The sequence below is a fragment of the Vipera ursinii genome (assembly GCF_947247035.1).
Source record: "Vipera ursinii genome assembly, chromosome: 5".
In the NCBI taxonomy this organism is placed as follows: Eukaryota; Metazoa; Chordata; class Lepidosauria; order Squamata; family Viperidae; genus Vipera; species Vipera ursinii.
The window spans coordinates 44,916,834-44,943,143 of NC_139518.1; the positions used below are offsets into that span (position 1 = coordinate 44,916,834).

At 38.1% G+C, this 26,310-nt stretch overlaps 1 protein-coding gene across 1 annotated transcript; it reads left to right on the forward strand.

Moving 5' to 3' along the window:
• Nucleotides 1-9,197: 9,197 nt before the first annotated feature.
• On the forward strand, nt 9,198-26,029 carry ARHGAP19 (Rho GTPase activating protein 19; the record flags this gene model as incomplete). Its single annotated transcript, XM_083363291.1, has 11 exons — nt 9,198-9,226; nt 11,257-11,522; nt 14,804-14,884; nt 15,794-16,003; nt 17,138-17,364; nt 17,540-17,626; nt 19,845-19,910; nt 21,306-21,497; nt 22,036-22,131; nt 23,678-23,785; nt 25,829-26,029. The coding sequence occupies 11 exons, from the start codon at nt 9,198-9,200 to the stop codon at nt 26,027-26,029; spliced, it is 1,563 nt and encodes a 520-aa protein (XP_083219417.1).
• Nucleotides 26,030-26,310: the final 281 nt, after the last annotated feature.

Genomic DNA, 26,310 nt, shown 5'->3' on the forward strand with positions numbered 1-26,310 from the left:
AGTACATCCCTTTGGTTAAAAAGCTTAATATAAAACTGAATAACAGCTTGCATGACAGCTGTGCGCTTGTTATTTTCAGATTGAGTTAGTTGGCACTGACTTCACAGGGAGGAGGCCACTGAAAGGTGGAATAGCAAAGAGGTTGCCTGTTTTCAGAGAAAGTAAAGTAAAAAGGATCTAATAATGATTGGAAATTATTTTTTTCTGTTCCTCTAATTCCTTGATACTCAGATCTATATAGACAGAGTAAATGTTTTTCTACTGAGATCACAAACATTGAAAAGATTTTTTGAGAGGCAGAACTAATTTAAAAATGATAAAACTACAGTATTTTGACACTCAGGAATTACAAATTTTGGGAATAATGTAGAATGAGTAATGGATTGCTGATGAGTATCACTGCTGGTGTTGATGCCATCATCCAAACAAGAACAGAAATGGAATTCTGCATATCATCCACATCTTCAAAAAGTTGCACTTGCCTCTTTAGACTTTTGACTAAGTAATTATTCTCATTTATGGAACAAAGAAATTGGAAAAGTCGATGAAACATTAAGGGGTGATTGAAATATATAGACTGCCTTGCTGTTCTGAGAAGTTACCATAATAAAATGTTCAGTTCATGGAAATGCTACGTAGATTATATTCTTTATATCTTCAATTGTTTTCAAGGAAGCAAGCAAGCAAAAATTAAGTTAGAATCCAAGGGTGTATATTTTGTAATTTTGAATTATCATAAGTTTTGGTCGGCAGCACTTTGCCTTCCCCCATAAGAGTAAAATCTGCACGTTTATCCATCTGCTTGTGTTTTTCTTAATTAAGCTTGGAAGCAGTCAAGCTTTTTATTTTCTTAATTGAATCTGACTATACTCCAAACAGAAGCTGCTTCCAATTTTGTTTAAAGCAAAAACTTGCTGGAATAGAGCCTAGAAGTTTTCCATTTCCCTATAGAGGAAGTTATTTGATGAATGTGAATTCTGCATATGAATAAAACTGTAATCAAAACTTTTAAGCATTATCTATCCCATCCCTCATGTAAGGTATTTGCTAGATCTGCTTATGAGCTTATAAAAACTAGACACTCCAAGCGTGTGCCATTCCTGTTCTTATCTGAACTTCTAAGCCATCTCGACTGTGACTAATTTTAGGGAAGTTTAGAAGAAAGTTCAGAAATAATAGGGTGACTAAGGAAGGGGCCATTCTTTTCAGCTGATTTGTAGACTTTATGTTTTGCAAGACTTTGCGAAGTTTGTACTATCTGACCCTTTCTAATAAGATTTTGGTGAATGTATTGTACATTTTTCTTCCTCATCTTTCCAAAGAAATGTCTCTGCAGGACATCTGGTTCAATAAGTGGCACTTAATTAATATACATCCTTTTTGGATGTATTTAAATTGCTTGGGGCAAAAATGGGTAATTAGTAGCCTTCACATATTCTTACTACAACTCTTAAGATCCCTCACTATTAGTCATGCTTGTTAAGCTTGTTAGGCATTGTAATGCCACCACTGAATAAATAAACATATAGAAGACCACAGGTTCTTCATTCTGTTTTAGAAATGTATTTAGTATAGAAAGAAGTCTGTAGATAGCAGTCACCTTAAATAGTATGTGAACTTGACTGACAGGTATGTTAAAATACTCAGGTTCAACTTTATTATAGTTACTGAACAATACTTCAGTTCATGCTTGTAATAGACAACACAAACAACTCTGGGCAACCCCCTCCCACTTTACATCTAATGTAGTTACAGTCATACTGTTCCAACATGTTTAGCTCAAACTGATTGCTGTGGGTGTTCATCATGTGCAGTATTGTACTGTTTTGATTTGGTATATTCATATTTTGCTTTGTAATTCACATTCCAGAGTCTTAAGTGACTAGGGTGGCCTGCAACTATTGCATAAATAAAATTAAATAAAGTAGCATAACCCTTACTAAGTGCGTATGGACCATTCTGTTAACAATTAGTCCAATGCACTGTTTGGGGCAATTTTCTCTCTTCCTTTAGATTGTTGAGGGAAGGACATTAAAAGCTCTACAGTACTACACTATACTATAAAAGCAGTGGGATTTAAACATGTGAACAATCGGTTCTCTTGTGGATGCCACTTCCGGAAGTCTATTCTGGGCCTGGGCAACAAAAAATTAGCTACCGCTTCTGCCGAAGCAGTGCAAACTGGCTGAATCCCACCACTGTATAAAAGATATTCCACATATGTCTGGGGTTTGTACATCCAAATGTCAATTGTTAGATTTGCAGAGAGTCTATAGCTATCAGTATTATTTTCTGTTTTAGCATTGTCTTTGCTTTGTCATTTCAATCCATAGGGGCATCTGATAAACCAGCCAGAATCCACACCCCTGATCTACAAGGGGATTAGGTTTTATGGGCAGAAGCTTAAATTAAGCCAGTAATTAATCATGCTCTGGAGTCCAGCTTTATCATTCCTGTTTCTGAAAATCAAAGTTCTACATTCAGGGAGCAATTTGACACCTGAAAGATTTCTTTTACAGACTAGGATTGTGTGGTCTTTATTGATTCTTAAAATATATATTAGGAAAATTAATTGAGCTATCAGTATAGTTAGAGGGAGGTAGATACGTAGAAATGTACTGCATTTATTTATATAGTGTTAATTTTTGCAGCAGAAAAAATTTATCTGAAAAATCGAAGTACAGTAATTTAACAAATTTATTCTGGCAAATTTAAGATACCGGTACCCCTTCCCCCAAAAGCCAGAAAGAAATGCTAGTCATTAATTAACATACCAAAACCTCAAAACAATTATAAGTATGAAATTACCATCTGCTAAGCAGACCAACATGCTCATGGAAGTTTGATTTCTCAAAATGACTTCTGTCAGTTAAAAATGATTCTAAAATGGAATGTTCAATGGTTTTCTTAAGCTGTTTTAAAAAAAGATGCAAAGTGAAATAATGTGAACATGGTACTAAATTGCTGCCTAATTTAAAATTTACTTCTTGTTGAGAATTACTTCTGGCCTCACTAAAGAACTGGAAACATAACCCATATTTTTTGTCAAAATATTTTCATTTTTTCTCTGAAAAATTTAAAAAGGTTATGAAAATTTTGTAATATATTATTTTTAAATAATGTGAAATGTTTAAGATGTGAAAAATGGTTTAGAAATAATTTTGTAAAAGGCAAATATGGTACTCAAAGCTTCAGTTTACAGAGTCCCTGAAAATTATCAAAATCAAAATAGAAGCTGCTAAGTGATAGAACAACAAATAATGACAAGCTGGGTAAATCAATGCCAAACATGTTCAGCTTTATTCTGAAAAGTAGTGCTTTCTGTAGGTATGTTTGAGATATTGGTGGAAAAATCTAGAATATATAGTTTTCTTTGTTTTATTACAGAGTTGGTTTCTTTTTGTTTTTTGCCCACATACCTCCAAAGCATGTAAGTTACATCCTTGGGGTTCAACAGTTTGTAATTCCATTTAAAAAAATTAAACATTTTATTAAATACATTATTAGTTTACAATTGTCTGAACAAAATATACTTTTCAATTTTATATACTAACTATACTTTAATACACAACCAAATAATAAATAATACATTTTATAAATTAACAATGCATTTGATAAAGAAGTGTTAAAGTGCACATATTTAATGTTTCTACATTTTCATTTTCACCTTTCAATTTTTCTTGTTCCTTTAAAATTTCTAAAAAGGCTACATTTCTAATTATTCAAACACTACTATAAAACTTGTGTGTTTATTAAAACAGAAGCCACATTTCTAATTTTCACAGTTCATTTACCTAGAATGTCATAATTTTTGCATTGTACTCTTTATCAAAATAAAGTTCAATATGGTATTTTAAAAAGTTATCGAATCTGCATAATTTTTCTGCTACATTATTTACATTGCTTTAAACTTTCAGCTGAATCTGCAGGTCTTTCATTCTTTATGTAGTATGTTCTGCAGATTGAAATATGATCTGAGCTATTTTAAATTTAAAACACTGAATTAACCAGCCAGCCAGTTGATTTATGTTGTTGTTACTTCATTTCTACTCTATATAAAATTGTCAATTGTTTTGCATGAATTATTTATTCATTCTGTTTGCATCGCCAAATCTATAAAGACTCATTGCAGGCAAATGGTAAAATTCATGGTTTATGGTAAAAGTTAAGAAATCAATAATTTCATACAGTAAAATATATACTAACCAATAGACAAAATTATGTAAGTAAAATAACAAAAGCCCAAAAAATCAATTAAGTTAAATTTATTTAGTCTTAAGTAACTTCTGAAATGTTAAAAGGGATGGAGCAATCCTTAATTTCAACTGGACATTGCTCCATAACTTTTGTAATGGTTTCTGGGCAATCCAAGTCTTATAATCTAACTTTGGGTTTAGATTGCTCCTATGTCCCAAATATTTCTAGTGACCTAAATTCAGCATATAAAACTTGCACGTGAGTCCTTTCATCGCAGATGTCCACCTCTCATTAAAAATGCAACATCCACCTCTATCGATTCTGACCATAGGGACTATAAACGTCGCCTCAAAACTACAAATCCCAAGTAACTTAGCGCAATACAGTTCCTTGCTTCGCCTTTCTTATCAGTTTTCCTATTAGTCCGCGAGAAATCATTAAGCTGTTGGCACGTTCGAACGGACCAATGGCTGCATGAAGAAAAGGTGGGGGGAGGAAACAAGCTGCTCTGGAAATAGCCAATTGACTTTTGCGATTGAATGGCCTATGGGGGAAAGCAAAGCGGCAGATATGAAATGGCGACGGAGCCGACTGGGAGGGAAGGTGCGGCTGGGCAAACATATAGGTACGGCAAAGCGCCTCCGTCGGAGATAACGCGGCCTCCTGGAAAGGCCTGGGGGCACTGAAATGCATCGCTGAAGATTGACAGGAAAGCGGTTTGGTAGCGTTTGATGTAGGAGTACGGTAGAAAAGATGTGAGTCGAGTTTCGAATGGACGACTAGACATGGCCTCCGTGGTTGTTTTAGTGCTGAATTAAAGCAGCAGTATTTTTCTACTTAGTCCCTTCCACACGTCACTATATTTCAGTAATAAACTAGATAAGTTGTGCGCAAGAAGCGCTAGGTGTGATCCCTGGGGTCTTCAGATAAGAATAAACTACTGCTAGTCAATGTCTGTGGTTGTACCAGTAGTACTATAGGCTAAAATGCATATGGCTCAGTGTGTGTGTGTCGTGAGCCCACCCAGTGTGGTTACTGTATGATTCAGTATGTTAAATAATTACACTCCTATTTCATTAGAATACTGTGTGATTTTATTCCCTCCTCTCCATAAACTAGATTAGCTGTGGTTGCACACTCCACTACAGCACATGCTACCCTATTATACTGTTTGAACCAAGATGATGTGTTAGTTTACTTGCACACAGAGATAAATGGGTAAATTGTCATTTGGTTAACCATGGATTGATAAGATGTGTAATGTTCGCTAGTTTTTCCTCAAGAAAATGGGATTAGATGATTTGCCAATGCAATTTCTTATAAAACAACTTCCTGTGTGGCAGTTGAATTTTAGTACTAACATATATAGCTTCTTTTATAACTATGCTGCTTCCCTAAGAGTAGATCCATCATTTTTAATACAAAAATTTGCTGCATCAAAGAGGGTAGGGAAGAAGATGGAAGTATTTCCTTCCATTGTCTTGATCACCCTTCCTAGCCAGTTGCCCACGAAATATGACACATAAGCTTTAATCTCAGCCAATATGGTGCTGGGGTATAATAAGAATAATATATTAATAGGACATAAATGGAGAAAACTATTTTGGTACCCAAAGAGGAAAATAGGGAACATGAGTTTGAAATAATCTTGGGTGACCACTAGATTGGGGATTTGGAGAGAAAGATTCTAAGGGGGTTCAAGATCAGACAGAATTATAATTCTTCTTGCAGACTAAATACAAAATGCAGGTATAATGATGATAATTGGACTAAAAATGTCAAAATAATACTGTTATAAGAAACATATTTAGATGATAGTTTTATTTGAGTAGCTTGAAAACCTCTAAATTAAAATAAAGCAAAAATAAAGGTATGGGTTGGTCTACATTTAGTTATAAGACTCATTTTTGTATTTCATTAACCATGGCATAAAAACGCTCTGGTGTCATAGCCATTTTTTGAAAGACATGTTCTTATGACTATCTTGATTTTATTATCACCTTATAGTTTGCTGTTTGTTTATTCATGTCAGAAGCATCACAATTAAAATAAGGATACTGTACAGTATAAAATATAAGATTAAAATATGTACAAATTAAACAGATCTTGCCCAGAAACTCGCAACATTAATTGCATTCTTTCACTGCCACAAAGTCCTCAACTGTACACTGATTGGGACACAAAGTGCAAGGATGTGTTGACTGCATGTCACCACAATAAACAAAACAGAAGCCACTGGATAACCGCATTTGTTCAGAGTGTCTCCGGATCTTGTTGTACTCGTGTGCAGTCTATTCAACAATTTCCATACTTCCCAGCTTTCATCAGATCCAAGGGCCAGCTTCTCTGTTGATTCCATCCAGTGTTGGTTCTTTGTAGCTTTCCGTAAATCATTCTGCTTTCAAATTTGTCAAAGTCTTCCATCGACCTAAGGAAACTTTTCCTGGATTTTAGTCTCTGCTGAGTTGGTTGTAGGCCATAGAAAGTCTAGATATTGGTGATTTCAGTCTTTCTCTGTATGCTGCTTCTCTGCAAACAGCAGGCAGAAGAGCAGGCAGGGCAATGCCAGCTAGGTGGTAGATCTTATGTAGAGAATGAGTGCTGTTGACACGTTTGGGCGTCTCTGGGCAACAGTTTATAGCTCGCTAATCCTTTCAGTCCAGAAGCATCAGAAGTGTAGTGCTCATTTCCCCCTGTGACACTCACTTTATTGTGGTGGCAACTAATATTCATCTTCAGCTATTCCAGTGTAAAAGTGGTATTTTCTCTCGGCTTGCAAAGAACAAATACAAGTACAAGTTGTAAGACTACACTCATGATAATTCATGCTTCAGTTGCTTTCCAGATGGATTACTGTACTTTAGGATTGCCCTTAAAGAGCATTTGGAAGCTGCAGCTGATCCAGAATACAGCAGTTTAGGCATTTTTGGACACTTCGTGATAAATACATATGACATGTCTGTTTGGGGGTCTGCACTGGCTCCCAGTGACATTCTTGGTGCATTTCAAGATGCTGGCTATCATCTATAAAGCCTTAGATGGCATTGGGTCACAATACTTGCAGGATCATCTGTCACCTATCGTTTCTGCTCAGCTTATCAAAACTGGCAGGGTTGGCATATTCTATTAGGGAATGTCATCTTCTGGGACCTGGGAATTGTGCCTTCTCCCAGTTTTCCATATGGAACAGCATCCTGCCAGAGATCAGGATGGCCCCAACCCTTCGTAAGGCATTAAAGACCTGGATACTCTCCCAGGCTCTGGGACCAGTCAGTTAAACCAGCCCTATAGAGCAGAGGTCCCCAATCTTTTGGGCACCAGGGACTGGTTCCTTGGAGAGAGGTTTTTCCGTGGACTGGAGAGTGCGTGGTTTTGTGTACTGCCTTCATCCTGCAGATGGGGCTTTGCTTGTTTGTGTGGACTGGTTGCTGGCATGCCATGGCCTGGTACTGGTCCACAGACTGGAAGTTGGGGACCCCTGCTATAGAGTACATTTCAAGTCTTTGTGGGCTACTTTTTACAACACATTTTGCATTCTTTAAGAAGTGTGCTAAATACAGTTTAAACGGTTCTACAAAGTAAAATTATATTAGCTTGTATAAAATTATAAATTTTAAGGTAATGAGAATGGGCTGACGTCATCTGATACTCAGGTTCCCTTTGAGCGCACCAATGGAAAATGCTCCATAAAACTAGAAGAAAGTTTGCCTGCTCCTCAGCATTGTCCTGTGTTGAGGAAAATAATTGGTTATAGCTTGCCCCATAAATTATTAAAAAAACATCTAGTTATGAAGCCAATCCAATCTGGCTTTTGTTCATTTGTCCTTGAACTTGGTTTCCTTTTTCTATTTGATAGGATCTCATATCCATGGGGCCATCCTCTTCTTGATAACTTGAGCAAATCTTTAGCTTACTAATTCTTTAGTCCAGGGGTCAGCAACCTCGGCTCTTTTATGACTTGTGGACTTCAACTCCCAGAATTCCTGAGCCAGCATAGCTGGCTCAGGGATTCTGGGAGTTGAAGTCCACGAGTCATAAAAGAGCCGAGGTTGCCGACCCCTGCTTTAGTCAAATATGTCTCTGAAAGCAGATATACAGTTGTCTATCTTTCTCCAGTTTCCCATTTCTTTTTAGTATGCAAATGGGAATGGGCAGCTCACATTCTTCCTTACCTTTGGATAGTGTGTGACTGAATTGTTTGAAAAGAGTTCTGACTTTCATTAGTGTTATTAATAACCAAGCATATTTTTGTGCGAGGGAGTGTTGCTGATAAAGTGACCTTTCAAAATTACAAAGCCTAGTAATGTTTAGCCCAGAATCCAGTAAAGAGTTAGGGGCTGCTCATATTGTGAGACTGTTCACCATAAAATAGGAATGGGAACGTGATTATAAAAGCAGACAGCAGTGCTCCGTAATTCAGCTTATGATATATGATTGACGTTTTCAAACAATAAAACATACTCTGAAGATTAATTAGGCTGAAGACATATTAGAGGTAAAGGAAAGAGGTGAAAATTTACAGCTTAATTTTATGCATCAAGAAAAAGTAGAAATCAGAAGGGAATATTTTTAAAGGAAAAGCTCTTATAAAATTTGGTTTCATAAACTAGATATCAAACAAGGAAGTCATGAAAGAAGATTTTAAAAGAGAAGGTAAAACCAGTGCAATACATATAAATCTTGGGTTAAGTATTAATAAATTTTGTCTTAAGCTTTGGGAGCTTAATATTAGATTCTCCCTGAATAAATTGGACAATTGAAATGATAAGCTCTTCAAGGATGGGGTCTACTCTGTACTACTCCTTAATGTAAAGCACCAAGTTGGTTGATCTGAGTTCTGCTCTGACATTAATGAAAGTTGATTATTTGTGAGAAGAGGGCCAACAAATGAGTCTTTGTCTTGTTTATTGTGTGTGGAATTTGCATAGGCTGTGTTGGAGCAGGCAGTTCTATTTCTGAAAACAAGGAATGAGTTCTTCTCATTACATCTCTGCTTTCCAATGCCGCGCCAGAAACTTTCAGCACTTGTGTAAGAGTTTTGACTTTCTTATTATTTCAGAAATGGTTGCTTTAAGGGTTCCTGGAAATTAAGAATTAAAATAGGCAGGCATATACTAGCTATTAACTATGCCTTGAAAATTGGTTAGGGATTCTTTAAATTCTAGAACATAGGGATGAGAGTTTGAATATGTGAGACAGATGTTATGCAGACTTAGCAGTTTTATTGGGGCAAGACATCACATTGGTCTTCCTTAGAAGGAGATGTTAGGGCCATGATTAGCTTATAAGTCATATTTAAGTTGTCCTGCCTGACTTGCATATGTTAAAAGTGTAATGGAGAAAAGTATGAGGTCAATCAACATTCATCTCCAGCTGCTTGAACTGAAGGTCTCCATCTTGTTTTCAGCTTGTTAAACATATCAAATGGCAGTACTAGAATTAGATTATTCTTGGCAGCTTACTCGCTCAGGGATGAAGAGAACTGTTCTTTTCTGTGGCTTACTGCTTTTGGAGTAATTTTGCCAACTTCACTGCTCAGATTTACTAGCCACTTCAACCCCAGGCTGGGATTGCAAAAAGATATCTATTGCAATTTTCCACAGTAGCAAATATAGTCTATCTAGGGTAGTTCTAAATAATTTTGATAAAAATATTCCACTATGTTGGACTACTGGAATTCTCAAAAAAAGGATAAATTCAATTGACAGTTTTTTCTTTATGCATTGTGTATGTCAGAAACTCTTTATTTTTATATAGCATATAACTTAACAAATGACACATAATTTTCCTCTAAGAAAAGAACTGTATTATATTTCTACTGCATGCTTCCCTAATGTTCCACCCAGCAAGAGCAGAAAATATTTTGATATCTACAGGATGATATACTTACAGTATGTACCTTTGATGTAACTTCCATGCTAACTCTGTTCTGAATAATTTCCAAATGTTCTTATTTTTTTAGAACATTATTCTTGTTAAAAAATGTTTCTATGCCTATATTATAAAAGATTGCTAAAAGCCGATTGAATGAATTAAATCTTAAATTTAAAGTTCTCTATATCAGGGGTCCCCAGCCTCTGGGCTGTGGCCCACTACTGAGCCATAGCCAATTTGCAACCGGGCCACGTGAGTGACAGGCCGGCACACACACAAGTGCAGCTTGAATTGCACGAGTGGCAGGCTAGCATGCTGCACAAATAGAGCTGCATTCACATGGATGCCGGCATGCTGCTCATGCAAATCAAGCTGCATGTGTGCATGTGCATGCTGGCCTGCTGCTCATGCGGCCCAGGTCCTCTCCCTCCCCCCCCCAAAATCCGGACCACCAAGCCACAAAGGTTGGGGATCATTGCTCTATATCAATTAATTTGTAAAGGTAAAGGTAAAGGTTCCCCCGCACATGCATGCTAGTTGTTTCCAACTCTAGGGGCCGGTGCTCATCTCCGTTTCAAAGCCGAAGAGCCAGCGCTTGTCTGAGGACGTCTCCGTGGTCATGTGGCCGGCATGACTAGATGCCAAAGGCGCACGGAATGCTGTTACCTTCCCACCATAGTGGTCCCTATTTTTCTACTTGCATTTTTACATGCTTTCGAACTGCTAGGTTGGCAGAAGCTGGGACGAGTAACAGGCTCTCACCCTGTTACGCGGCACTCGGGATTCGACCTGCCAAACTGCCGACCTTCTGATCGACAAGCTCAGCGTCCTAACCCACGGAGCCACCGCGTCCCCTCTAATTAATTTGTATAAACTATAATTGCCCAAAGTTGGTCAATAATACAGTTTGTTGTTTTGCTTGACAGGAGCATGTGTATTTCTTTGGGGTAGTATAACATGCAAATCACTGTACCGTAGTTTTTCTCTTATGCAGCCAGCACGATCAATATTCTGATATGTTGCGATATTGCAGAAATGGGTGGAATGGAAACCTTAAAAGATTATGTAAAAACATTATCTCTACAATTTAAATCCATTTTACCTTAACTACCGGCATGGCTAAAGATTATTGCTATATTGTATATGCATGTCTTTCATGAAGTAATGCATGGCTGTCTTCCATAGTGATGCCATTTGCAGTTTTGTTATCTGCAATGAGTCTTCCCTTCAGCGGCATCAGATCATCTTTAATCCAGACTTCTTTGTGGAGAAGCTGAGACATGAGAAACCTGAGGCATTCACAGAACTTGTGGTCAGCAACATCACCCGATTGATTGACTTGCCTGGAGCAGAACTTGCTCAACTGATGGGTGAGGAAGAGCCCCAGTTGCCTGGTGGGCCTAGTGTTTCCTCAGGTTTTTTCCGTTCCTTGATGTCTCTTAAACGCAAAGGTAAGCCTGACGTGTTTGCTAGTGCTTTCTGTTGGTTTTCAATGATAAAGTGATATCCTGGACTCTTATAACTCCAAAGAAATTGATGTTATTACTACAGTCGAGTCAGGAGCGCCAAACTGCTTCCGGGTTGAAGGATTGAATGGTGACTTCACCGTTGCCCGGGGGATGCCAGTTGGGGGCTCCTTTCACATCCTGGTTGAATTGCCCAGCAAAGTGATACCCATTTATCTACTTGCAGTCTTTCACCTTCGAACTGCTGGGTTGGCAAGAGCTGGAATGTGTGACTGGAGCTCACCCCATCCCATGGCAGCAACTGGGTCTTGAACACGAGTCAGTCATCAGCCCAGTGGCCTAATCTTGTGGGCCACCGCGCTCAAAGAAATTGATAAAATAATATCTCTCCAGAGATTCATACAGCTGCTACTCTGACCTTATTTAAATGAGCCCCTAAAGCTGGCTCTTCTGTTACAGTAAAACCCACAACTTCATTAATAAACTTCCAAAGTAAAAATTAGAAGAGCAGCATTACAAATATATCTATTACAATCAACCCTTAGTTTTCGCTATGGAAATTAAAGAATAGTAATGTTTCTTTTTAATAACAGATGACACAATTGGGGGGGGGGGAGAAAGTCAGTATTGAAGGTGCTTCCAGGAGTAAAGTCATCCTGTTTCTTATGTTCTTAGAACAGGAGAACTCTAGTTCAGTGATACAACAGCTCTTTTTAAATATTTAAAAGTTCAAAGAAGATAATATTAAACTAGGTGGACAAAATTACATCCAACAGCTATCTAATACTTTCTATTATAGATAGGCATGTTCATTTTACCTGCTATCCCATCACGCTGCATAAGAATCTTGGATGTTTCCTGGGTTACTAGGTTTGGGAAAATGTCCAGATCTCGGAGTGAAGTTGTAAAACATTTTTGGCGGGGTAGCATTCTATGTCTTTGGAGCTGACCACTAATTACTAACTTCTTATACTGTTTCTTATATCTTCTTTTTGGTATAGTATTTTAGAGAAATGTTTCTGTCAGTCTAGAAAACGAGTTCTGCATTCTTTCCCTGAATCCTTATCCTGTCTTATATTTTGCTACATTTATGGAATCACATTATAATCTATTTATTTATTTATTTATTTATTCATTTATTTATTTATTTATTTATTTTATTGGATTTATATACCGCCCTTTCCCAAAGGACTCAGGGCGGTTTACAGGGTATTTAAAAGGAAGAATACAAAGGTTAAAAACAATTTAAAAAAATTAAATCAATCCCTGAAAAAAATAAAAACCCCAATTAAAATTAAAATTCTCAGCCTGGGCCAGAGAGCTCAAAGAGCCAGGTCTTCAGGTCCCGGTGGAATGAACGAAGGTCAGGGGCAGTCCTAAGCTCCACGGGCAGCTGGTTCCAGAGGGCAGGCGCACCCACTGAGAAGGCCCTCCCCCTGGGTGTTATCCGCCGGCAATCTTTTACCGCCGGCACCCTGAGAAGACCCTCCCTGTGGGAGCGCACTGGACGAAGGGAACTTGATGCTGGCAGCAGGTGTTCCCTCAGATATCCCAGACCCAAGCCATTTAGGGCTTTAGACTTCGTTCCAAACTGAATTCAAATATGCAACAGTATCCTCTCGCAATGTAATTAGAAGTTCCATTCTTTTCTCTCCCATAGTATAATGACAATGCCACATTTAAGAAATGACATTTTAGATTGCTTACCTGATGTTTTTAAGTAGTGACAATACTACAAATACTAACTAGAAAAATCTTGGTTTAATTTTACATTACAATAGTCATTTCTTGGACTAAACTACTTTATTATTAAAGCTATTAATGACCATCTAATAAGTGGTATAAAATGCAATAGCCTACTTACTGGCAATTTTACCAGTATTATATTATCCCTGCGTTTCTTACCAACCGCTGGTTACTGACAGGTTTTGGGGTCTAATTCAGAGTATTGATTTTGATAGACACCAAGCCATAAAGTGCTTTATAAGTACCTACAGGACTACTTTCTGCTATTTCTATCAGCCTGTCTGATATGTTCTGGCTTGGATAAGCTTTGATCATGCCCCACTTTCTTGAAGAAAGGGGGAATGGAGGCCTGGAACTGCAGTTTGTTTACTGTCGCTTTGGTCTTGTAGAATAGATTTCCCTGAGAAATAAGATTTATTCCTTCCCTTCTAATGTTCCAGAAGTGATTGAAAGAGGAAGTTTTCTGATTAAAGTGCTTGCTATTGCTATGTTTATCTCAAAAAACATTTTCATCAGGAGTTGAAATCAAGTGGAGTATATGTATACTGTATGTAGTTTCAGCAGGTGGCAGCACCTGTCCAACCTTGTCTAGAATCCAAGCTAAGTAGTTAAGACTGGGTTAGTACTCAGATGATCGGAAGAAGATGAAAGCCAGCTAGGAAGTTGAAAAACATCCCGGAAAAAGTGGAGTGAGAACCATTCCATAGTGATGCCAAGGAAATTGTATATGTCTATGAAATCATCAGAAGTTACTGTTGATTGGAAGATGGCAATGCAAAGTCACTGAACATGCAGAAGCTTTTGGGGTAATAAACCTTGTGGACCATTTCAAATAATCTAGAGGACGTATTGGAGTGATGGGGGTGGTGAAAATGATACAGATTAAAATTCACATCTGGGCAACCAAAGTATTATTCCTAGCTATGATGCCTTTAGCAGATGACTAAGAATCAAGACCTGATCAAAAGTACCGTAAGCAAGATAGCATTTTTCCAAGTACAGTGCAATTTCGATTACTTAAAGTATTAAAAGATGATCTAGTACTGGAAAGCATCTCTTACATACAGATGCAATGTTTCTATGAATCCCAGATGCCGTGAACTAATGTTCTATATATCAGTACCCAGAAATACCAAATAATAGAAGTTGAATGTTAGATTATATAGATGTTTATCTTAATTAGAAAAAAATATCTTGCTGATATTCCTTAATAAAGTACACAACGTGAATACTACAGTGTGAACAAGTCCCAGGCATGAATACAGATAAAAAGAATCTATTTTCTGACACAGTTTCCTTTATAGAAAACAAACAGTATCTCTTTTCCAACCTGATGCGTTTTGCACTAATAATAAGAGTAAGGTTTTATTTATTTTTTGAAAGTGGATACTGAATGAATGTATATTCTGGCCCAGGTTTTACTTCTGACATTTTGGAATAGTGAAGAAACCAATCTGAGTTTCAATAAAACAGTTAATATTATCTTTGATCATATATTTGTTGCTTTTTTGAATTTATAGAGAAGGGGGTGGTATTTGGAACACCACTGACTGAAGAAGGCATTGCTCATATATCTCAACTCATTGAGTATTTGCATAAAAGTAAGTAATTTTGGAGGTCTTTCTTAAGTTAGCAGTTGTGGAATAATCTGAGGCACAAATTTGATTTATAAAAGCTTTCTACATATGCTTCTAGATCTGAACATTTTCATCTCTCCTTCTGAAAATAGTTTCTATTTTATGTTTCTTTTGTTCTGGTGAACTAATAGTCATAACTAAAAAAGAACACAATCTGAAAATAAACTTAAATGATCATTCTGTGGTATAATATGAGAACATATGGCTCAGCCACAAAAATGTTTATAAATTAGATATGACAAAAGTATATAAAAGGTAAATGAATAAAACTATAATTCTGTATTAGCTAATACGTTGGAGGGAGTAAATATTTAAAAACAGCTTTTCATAATTTTCAGGACTGCTTCTTTCAAGTGCCATTGGAATAATAGGATTCAGGTGAACTCCACCCAAATGTTTGCACTCAAGAAAGAGGGCATTAGTCATTAAATTAGACTTTTAAAAAATCCCTTCATTGCATTCCATAGTTTCTATTGTGCTTGGTAATCTTGAACCCCCAAAACATAACCAGATTACTTCTATTTGCTTTTGAGCAATTCATTGACTCTTCTATTAGGGCTCTGAAAAGATTGAAAAAGAAGAAGAAAGATGTAAATAGGGCCATCATATCTTGGACTGCAAAAAAAATCAGACAATCTCTAGATCTAGACCAGGGGTCGGCAACCTCGGCTCTTTTATGACTCGTGGACTTCAACTCCCAGAATTCCTGAGCCAGCATAGCTGGCTCAGGAATTCTGGGAGTTGAAGTCCACGAGTCATAAAAGAGCCGAGGTTGCCGACCCCTGATCTAGACCAAGATCTAGATTCAAAATTAAGAATGGTAGCAGTTACTGTATTTGGCATATGTTTAATACCCCTCCCATCATGGTGCAGATTTACGGACAGAAGGCTTGTTCCGAGTGCCAGGAAACAGTACCAGGCAACAGAACTTAAAAGAAGCTTTGAATAGTGGAACAGAAATTGACCTGGATTCAGGCGAGTTTCATTCCAATGATGTGGCCACTTTGTTGAAGATGTTCCTGGGAGAATTACCAGAGCCTTTGTTGACTCACAAACATTTCCATGCACACCTTAAAATTTCAGGTAAATCAACATTTTAACTGGACAATTTTACCAGATATGTATTCTTTCCTGCAGGCGCTCTGGGAAAAAGATCCGTCTTTCATAATATCTATTTTTCTAATTCATCTGTTGGTTGGAGGTGCAGTGGCTCGGTGGCTTAATGACGCTGGAAATGGTCTCAGCTCCAGCGGTTCGAGCCCAAGCACTGCGTGGCTGGGTGAGTTCCTGTCACTCGCCTCAGCTTCTGTCCATCTAACACAGACATGTCAAACACAAGGCCCGGGGGCCAGATCCGGCCCGCAAAGTGGTTTCATGTGGCCCTCGAAGCCATCCTGGAAACAGTGAGGGAACGGGCCCCACTGCCTTGGCCCTGGCCCAGAGACCCTCCTTCTGCCAGAGACCCTCAGATCTGTCCCACTCCTGCCCAGGCCCCCATAGGCACCCTTGATGCAAACGATGTAGAGCTGGCCATGCCAACCCAGTAGGCCATATGCACTCTAGCCACGCCCACCCAGTAGGCCACGCCCACCCTGGCCATACCCACACGGCCCCTTGACGGCAACCGCAATGCTGATGCGGCCCTCAATGAAATTGAGTTTGACACCCCTGATCTAACAGTTTGAAAGCACGTTCTATGCAAGTAGATAGATAGAGATCACTTTGGTGGGGAGACGGGCTGGTGCTCTGTGCAGGCAGGCAGATTCGTGATGGCTGGGAACCTTTCTGGCTGCAGCACACATCTGCGGGGCAGCTCCAGGAAGGGAAAGGGCCTTCAGTAGCATAGCAGGAAGAACCGCTTGTCTTTCTCTCTGGTGCGAAGCCTCCTGTGGCACACCTTGGAAAGCATGCAAGTGTATCCTATAACAGGGCTAGTACTTTGATGAGCCAAACTACTACTCTGCAATATCATTGTGGTTTTCTGGTTACTGTAACGACACCATATGCTAATCTGGTGCTTTAAAAAGTTTGGAGACCCTGATATTTCCCAGTTCAAACCAATGGCAAGGATATTTAAATATGAAGTTTTGGGGATTTTTAAAAGAGTATTCATAAATTGAAAAAAAATAGTTTTAAGAACTGGATAGAATTCCTGAGGCTGAGATTTCTTTTAGCCAGCAATGTTTAACAGATATTTTCCTGATTCCTGGATTATAGACCTGATGCAGTTTGATGACAAGGGCAACAAGACCAACGTTCCAGATAAACAGCGTCAAATTGAAGCACTGCAATTGCTCTTCTTGATCTTACCAGCTGCCAATCGCAATCTGCTCAAATTGCTATTGGATCTGCTCTATCAAACAGCCAAGAAACAGGATAGGAACAAGATGTCAGCACATAACCTTGCTCTTATGTTTTCACCTCATATTTTGTGGCCCCGAAATGTAAGTATTGTGTTTAATATAAAAGTGAAAAGGCGAGTGTGGGGGAGATGGGCACGCTAGGAAGGATGGATTTGCCTAATAGTTTGACGGCTGGAGTTCACTATTAAAATAAACTTGCCTCTGTCTATGATTTTGCAACTCACTTAACCTGTTCTCATTCTTCATCTGTTGTTAGGTGACTGCCAGCGATCTGCAGGAAAACATTAACAAACTCAATAATGGAATGGCTTTCATGATCAAGCACTCACAAAAACTCTTCAAAGTAAGATCACAAAGAGGGAGGAACTAATCTCCAACTCTGTTGCCTAATTGTCCAAGGGCATTACTCATTGGGCGAAAGTGTTGCTATGAACAAACTATGAGATACTCTGCTTTTTGGGAGGTGCTGCTTTGGAGGTGTTACTTGTTTCTGTTGCTGAGCTCTCTGGCATTTACATGTTTTTACAAAATTATCTTTCACACGTGGAAGTTTAAAAAAAATATTTTCTATGCGTGAATGCAGGATATAGAGTAGGTGATATTCATTTTATTAAGGGTTTTTGATGGACATAAACTCTGTATTTAGTAAGCAGTCCTGTTATGCCTTTTTCTTATCACTTATTGATTTGGTTATTAGGCCTTTAAAGACTTTTCTGTTTTTGGAAGGATGATATATGATGTCTTTAGTTAGGCTAAAGTTTCTTAGGAAACTTATTTATTAAACAGCATCTGACTGTATAAAATACATATGAGAGTACACCACAGGTCTGAACTCTTTGAGAAATGGGCATTTTAATATTATATGCTTAAAATTGGAAAGGTTTAACACTAGCCACAAGAGAGGAATAGCAGGTGAAGACAGTGGAACTTGACATGATAGTTAAATTAAGCTTTTAATTAGAAAAAAATGGATTCTGGGCTTTGGCATGGACATTTATGGCTTACTGGAAACCATTACAGCTTTTTGCATAAAATGAAAAATGTGCTTACGATTTGAAGTTTTGATGATTAAAAGAAATTGAATAGAATAAAGTTTGCTGTAAAAAGGATTGCTACAAAAGGGATTAGAAACTTTTTTCTATTTCTTTCTGTTCTTTTTTCCTGCACTTTTTGCCATCTTCCTTCCTTCCTTCCTTCCTTCCTTCCTTCCTTCCTTCCTTCCTTCCTTCCTTCCCTTTCTCTTCTCTTCTCTTCTCTTCTCTTCTCTTCTCTTCTCTTCTCTTCTCTTCTCTTCTCTTCTCTTCTCTCTCTTCTCTTCTCTTCTCTTCTCTTCCCTTCCCTTCCCTTCCCTTCCCTTCCCTTCCCTTTTCTTTTCTTTTCTTTTCTTTTCTTTTCTTTTCTTTTCTTTTCTTTTCTTTTCTTTTCTTTTCTTTCTTATGTTTACATTTTATTACAGATAGTCCTTGACTGACAACCATTTAAAACCATTTGAAGTTACGACAGTGTTGAAAGTGACTAACAACCAATCCTTGCACTTAATAACTGTTGCAGTGTGCCTACACTTCAGGTGCTTGGCCATCAGCATATATTTACAATGGCTGTGGCATCCTGGGGCCACATAATTGCTATTTATGATCTTCTTAGGGGACTTCCAACAAGCAAAATCAATGGGAAAGTCCAATCCAGTTAAAAAGTGCACGATTCACTTAATGATTGGCAAAAAAAGCATAAAATCAGGCACGACTCGGCTAATGATTAGATTGTTAGCAACAGAAGTTCTGATCCCCATATAGTTTGTGTTAGTTTTAATGTTCTTTGTAAAGTTTTCAATAGAAATTTAATAAAATAGTTTTCTATCCATGAAGTAAGGATGGGCAACATTTTCCAGATTTATCTTTAAGTTATATTTGCTGCAAAGGAATTGGATGTTGTGGGTAGAAAGTATTACTTTATGAGTGGAAAATGTAAATTGTCACCTTTTGTGTGCAATTGTCCACATACAGTCATTAAAATCACCTTCATTTCTCATTTTTCCCTTCACTTTGCAGAAGTTTTATTTTGAGGGGGGGAAAAGCTCCATTTACTTGTAAACCTAATGGCAGCAGGCAGATATAGCAGTGTGAAGGATGAAGAAAATATTAATTGTAACTGCCAACCATTCCTTAAATTGGTAACCTCACATAACATTTCTGCTTAGGAAAAGTTAAGTTCTGATTTACAAGTAGGAAGAAAGGTCACTTTTTTTTCTAAGCCCAGTTGCTATACTAGGGGAAATAAAGTGAAGGAGAGAAAGTTGCAGATGAGATCCAAAGGCTCATGTGTTGTGTGTGACTTACAGGCCACAGAATCCCTTTCTTGATCATATTGGAATTATGTCAAACCAAAACTGATCTGCTCTTTGTGAAGAACTAATTGGAGCCATCTCTGATATCTCTTTTCAAGGAGCAAGATAATCAGCAGGATCCTTGGAAATCTCTAGTCAGTTCCTATGTGTCTCTTTGAATATCAGGAACATTTTGATTCATCTTTGCCTAACTTTTTTTTTCCATTTTCACTGTAAGGCTCCAGTATATATCCGGGAATATGCCAGGCTACATTACTTGGATTCCAGAACTCATGCCTCAAAGGTACGTAGTTGTCATCTTTTTTGGAAGGAAGAATAGAACTTAAATAACAGACTTCTTCATGATAACACGAAATACTGAGAATGGAGTCTTGTGGAGATTCATGTTTGGAGAAAACAGAAATGGCAGAATTAAATTTTAGATTTAGCATTTAGCTCATTATACAGGTACTCCTCAACTTACAACAGTTCATCTAGTGACCGTTCAAAGGTACAACAGCACTAAAAAAAAGTGACTTATGACCGTTTTTCACAGTTACAACCTTTGCAGCATCCCCATGAACATGTGATCTAAATTCAGATGCTTGGCAGCTGGTTCATATTTATGACTGTTACTGTGTCCCAAGAACATGTGATCACTTTTTGTGACCTTCTGACAAGCAAAGTCAAGGGGAACCCAGATCCACTTAACAACTGAGTTACTCACTTATCAACTGCAGTCATTCACTTAACAAGTGAGGCAAGAAAAGTTGTAAAATGGGGCAAAACTCACTTAACAGAAATGTTGGACTCAATTGTGGTCCTAAGCTGAGTACTATCTGTACACTCCTACAAAATTTGATGTGACGGGTGATATGTCTGGTGCTAGATTAAATATGAGAGATCTGATATACACATGACAGCTATCAGCCATATACTGATGTATGTATATATGACAGCCTAGACCAGGGGTCGGCAACCTCGGCTCTTTTATGACTCGTGGACTTCAACTCCCAGAATTCCTGAGCCAGCATAGCTGGCTCAGGAATTCTGGGAGTTGAAGTCCACGAGTCATAAAAGAGCCGAGGTTGCCGAACCCTGGCCTAGACAATCTGTCTGGATTTGAGCCAATTTGGTGTAATGATTAAGGTGCTTCGGCCGGCTGGGTGATTTTGGGCCAGTCATAAGTCCTCAGTGCAACCAACCTCAAAGATCATTGTGAGAAAATAGGAGGAGGAAGCATTATGTACAGTGCCTGGAGTTGTACAAAATAAAAACAAAAATATAAATCTAATAAATATATTTGGATTTCAGACCTTGGCCTAAATAAACAATGACAGCTCTATGATAGGTGTGCTGGAGTTATGGGGTGGGTGAGGGATGGCCATATGCTGAGAACCATTTTGGAGATTTTGGAATAACAAATATATTCCCCGTTCATCGGCTGGGAAAAAGGTTCTGGAAAATTGCGCAACTTTTTATTCAACTGTCAACCAAATGAGTCCATTTTAGAGAATTTGGTTACAATGCAAGGGAGGATCAGGCCCCAGATGGGACAGGCAAATATTGTTCTGTTAACTGAATCTAAGGTTCGAATTGGAAATATTCTCATGGAAGATTTTCACTGGAATATTAACCAGCTTTATAGAATCAAGCTAGTTAGAGCCAACAGCCTAATGGCCTGCTTGAATTTCCAAAGGATGACCTGGATTTGCCAATACTCCAGAATTTCAAAGACCTTCAGCTTCTAAAATTCAAGAAGCGAGGGCTCTTAGATCCTTCTGCCCACCTGGAAGACACACAGCACCATACAGAAGAAGCACTGAAAGAGCTTTTCTGCCATGTTCATAATATGCCAGACTCCGCCAAGAAAAAGAAGCTTATTCAGCAGGTATGATTATTTTTGATATTGATATTTAGACTATGCCTCATCTCACAAAATAAAAATAAGGGTAACACAGCATATCATGAAAGAGCACATGGAACAGAATGCTCCCAGGAAAGAGAGAGCGCCATAAAAACAGTTTTACAATAATATAGATATAGGGCTATATTGTATGATGGTTCCAAATAACAAAGATCACAGCTTTATTAAAAGACCTGAAGGTATCATCTAATATCAGACTGATCGTATAGGATGGGTCTCCTAAGAAAGGCCTTTCACAGCAACTTTATATCCATGCAGAAAGCTATCTGGCAGTTATTTATCTTAGTCCTCTTGATAGCAGACTTTAAAAGGAATATTTCAGGCTCAAGGTAAGGTAGGAAAAAGCAACCTTTAGATATCTTTGTCTCAATGAGAGATTAAAGCATGGTAACCTTTGTAAAAGTAGGTGTTGAGGCAAAAAGGCACGAGTGGAAAGTCGAACTGGGCTTTGGTGTGGACATCATCATGGAATGAACTGTGCTATTAGGTTCTGTTCTTCTAGTTTCAGAAGCACCCTGAAGCACTTACTCCTCAGACAGCTATATCCACACAGATTCAGAAACGTGCCCGAACTCGTTCCTTCAGCGGCCTAATCAAGGTAAAATCCACTCTACTGTAACCAAAATGTTCTGATGTAAAGGAAGGCGTTGCATGAGATGTGTCTTGGTTACCTTAGATCAGGGGGTCCCAACCAGGAGTGCTCTGGGGGTGCAAGACGATATTCCAGGGAGTGCAAAAACTTGGGTTTTCAAAATTATAGTGTATTTGCATAATTCGTTGCCGTTATTTCAAACTTTGGTAAGGGGTGTGTGTTGTGATTCAGGGTCAGCCTGTGGGTTTGGCAGTTGGGTCGGACGACTCAGAGGAGGAGGGGGGTGTTGAAGAGCTTGCTGAGGGGGTTGAAGATCTTGCTGATGAGAGCCCTCAGCCAGGCCCCTCCCACCTGGTCACGACGGAGACCCAGCTGTGTGAGCCTGACAGCGTGGATGAAGATGACCCACAGCTGGCCCTGTTCAAGGACGCCTGACGCAGGAGGCAGTCAATCAGGAGTAAACAGAGGAAGGCAATGGGGCACCTCGGAAGGAGGCAGAGAGAAGCCACGCCCTGAACTGTATAAAAGGGGAATGTGTGGGAGGGCTGGTTTGCTGAAGGCAACCGATTGATTAGTTCCTGTTTCGTAGCTCCTGTTTCATGGTTGGTGTCTTGTTTTGCTCTGTTTTATGTTATGGGGTTTTTATTATCATTTTATTGGGGTTTTATTAATGTATTTATTGTTTTTATGGGCATGTATTTAATTACTTTTTAATTTTTGTAACTTTGTGTTTTATTCTTGCCCTGTACACCGCCCTGAGTCCTTCGGGAGAAGGGCGGTATAGAAATATTAATAAATTAAATTAAATTAAATTAATAAATTTGGCAGGCTTAATTCCAGCCTCTTGCCGTTTGTAAAGGGGTTGTCCCTGCCTTTTCTGCAGGGCCGGTAGCAGGCTGGTATAGAACAGTGTGAGACTATATCAGAAGCATTATAGGGGTGCGGGGTATAGAAAAGGTTGGGAGCCGCTGCCTTAGATAATGGGTGTCCAACATTATGGAGCTTGCTTGGGCCATACTGAGTGAAGAGGAATTATCTTGGGCCGCATATGATATATAATCCAGTCAATATATATAAAGAACAAACTTCTCTGAAAAGTTTACAATTTTATGGGGCTACATTACTAGCTATCCAAGGTTGCATGCACAGCTTGTGGGGCACAGCTTGGACACGCCTGCCTTAGGTGCTGCTGCATTAATGGCACTTATGAAAGTTGAAAATATTTCCTTCCATCTCATTTTATTATGTCTTCTGTTCCCGGGTCTTCCACTTCTTCATCAGAAACAACAGCACTTTATTTTAATAAATTTTCCATGGTGTAGAGAGGCAGTATAAGACCTTTCATCTTCTTGCACAAAGGAATCCTATTGCTTGACCAAATGTGGGATTCAGAGTCGAAACATCTCTGCAGAAAATATAGGGAAAAACTCACTGACTTTTCACCCAGAGAAACATACCTCTCATTATGCTGGAAATTTCCATTAATAAATATTGTTCCATTACTTTCCTGCTCCCTATCACAGTTCAAAATAATTTTCTTTTCCAAATGCAGCGTAAAGTGCTGGGAAGTCAAGTGATTTTAGACAAAAAGAAAAATGATGTTACAGAATCTGCAGGCAGTAAGGATTCAAAGCATGGCAGCAAGGAGAATATCAGCATGGTAAGGTTTGCTGGAAGAAGGGTCTCCTATATTAACCAATGGAATCTATTTGGCAAGAGGAAATTTGTTTAAAAGAACTATAGGAAGTCCTCATTTAGTAACCACAATTGAGATTGACAACTCAGTCACTAAGCAAAACAGCAACTGTGCTCATGAACTTAACGTCAGCTTTTCTTTGTTTTACAAATCTGTACAAGTCATAAATGTGATGATTAGTTACCAAGTTACTTTTTCATCCCAGTTGTAATTGAATGGCTGCTAAATGATGCAGTTGCTAGATGAGGATTTCTGTATATGGCATATGATCTTACTAACATTTCCTATGTGTATCTACATTATTCTGTTTCCCTAATTTGTCCTGAGAATGAGAGTCTAGAATCAGTGCTATTTTTTAGAAGTCTTATTGGCATAAATAAATTATACACCAACTAAGCCTGTACTTTAGTTATACTTGGGCTGGAAGTGCACCCATAAAATAGGTTCCATATCCAGATTGTACTCAGCCAATACTGGAGGAGGAAATGTAGCCGAAAGGAACAAATACCAGCAGTCCTATTTAACAACCATAACTGGGATTGGCAATTCCATTGCTAAGTGACAGTGTGACTTCACATGAGTGCAGCATACTTATGACCTCTCACACTATAGTAGTTAAATAAACCATCTGCAGTCATTAAGTGAGACATCACATGAGCACTATTTGCAATTTTCCTGCCATTAACTCTGCTTGTTGGAAGCTGGCTGTGAAAAACCCAAACCTTACAATGGTTGTAAGTGTCAGAATCAATCATAAAGTTACTTTTTTCAGTGTTTTGTAACTGCTAAACAGGATAGTTGTTAGGTGAGGATCACTTGCAAACACATTTCAAAAAGGAAGATATGTATAATATTGCAGTGCTCCAAATGGATAAGTCTAATAGTACAAATAAAAAATCGCCTATGTTCTGATATTGTCCAAGCAACTCTGTTGGAATGTGCTTGAGATCTTGAATATCCTAGTCTGAGAATTCAATCAGTTTTTCCTTGACAGCCCATGGGCTCAGACAAAAAGCAACAACTTCTAACTCCTATTGTACATTGAGAGGCTCATCAGAAGAAAAACAGTAATTGAGCCCAGTTAACATCAAACTGTCTTGAAATGTCTGATCCTAAGACTAGCTGAAACAGTTTTACGCTGTGCAATACTGGGAAAAATAAATGCAATCCACTAAATTCCATCAAACAATAACAAAAAGTAGCGTATTTGTAGTTTTAAATTGAATAACATGAATTATGGTACAAGAATTTCCAAGTTCTTTAGTTGACCATAGAGCAATTTTAAGGGAATTTTTGTACATCAGATACGATGTTGTACCTATGGATTAAAGGGATAATAATAATGCCTCAACTATGGTGCCTCCAATAGAAATTGTTGAATTGCTTTGTATTTGAGGCATTTCACCAGCATATCAGTCATCATAGTAATATATCTGGTGTCTTACCAACATTATACAGCTGTTCCTTAATTATGTAGCTCATCATTTAATGGATGAACATTAAATTCATCTGTCCTCTTTTGCTCTGCCCTCCTGGATTCTCCCCCCCCCCTTGTGATTAAGAGCTGTTTTCCCTATTCCTAAATTGTTAGATTTTAAACTTCTATATTATTTTATTAATATATTTGGAATTAGGTATGTTCTTCACAATAAAACAGCCTTGGTCAACTCCTAGAGTCATCGATCAATACAGAAGTTTTCAGTTATGGTTTAATGTACCTTAAGGTGCAAGTTTGGGGGATGCTAGAGTAAACTTCATTGGGCTTCCTGAGAGGACATAATTTCCCAGATGTTTGTTGGATTGATATGATCATAATTTGTTGTGTTAAGCAATGCAACAGCTAAATTAATGCAAAGAACTGCTTTGCAACTAAGGGAACTAATAAATTGATTAAATAAGTTAATTTAAATTAAGGCCAGGATAATTGAGGAGACTTTAAAACTGTTTTAGTTTTAGAGGTGAAAGTGAAGTTCAAAGAGTCTCAGTTTGCATCTTGTTTAATTGCAGATACCTGCTTCTTCTCCAGCAATGAACGTGATGCGAGCTAAGCTGAAATCTCTTGAACATAGGAAAGAGGTGAGAGTTTTAATATGTAAAGGAGTTGTGTGCACACTCATATTTATAATAAGTGTCCTCGATAGATTGATCTCCTGTAATCGCATTTTTTCTTCTTTCCATAATGTCTGTGAACTTGTACCATACAACTAAAAGTTAAATGTACATGCATTTGTGCCCTAAGTGTATTTACAATAGGAAGTAAAAGCTAACTCATAAGGGTGCTTTTATTATGTGTGTCTGTGGTCTTTTGAAGCATGGGACAGATCTGTTAATTTTTTTTTCTTCTGATTTAGGATGCCTCTAAAAACACTTGATTTCATGGAACTTCAAGAGTATTGAAGTTGAGCTGATGGTGTATATGTCCAAAGAAGATTGCAAACGTTTGAATAATACCTGTTCACTCCAAGCTGTGAGCTAAGTGTCAGGCCTCC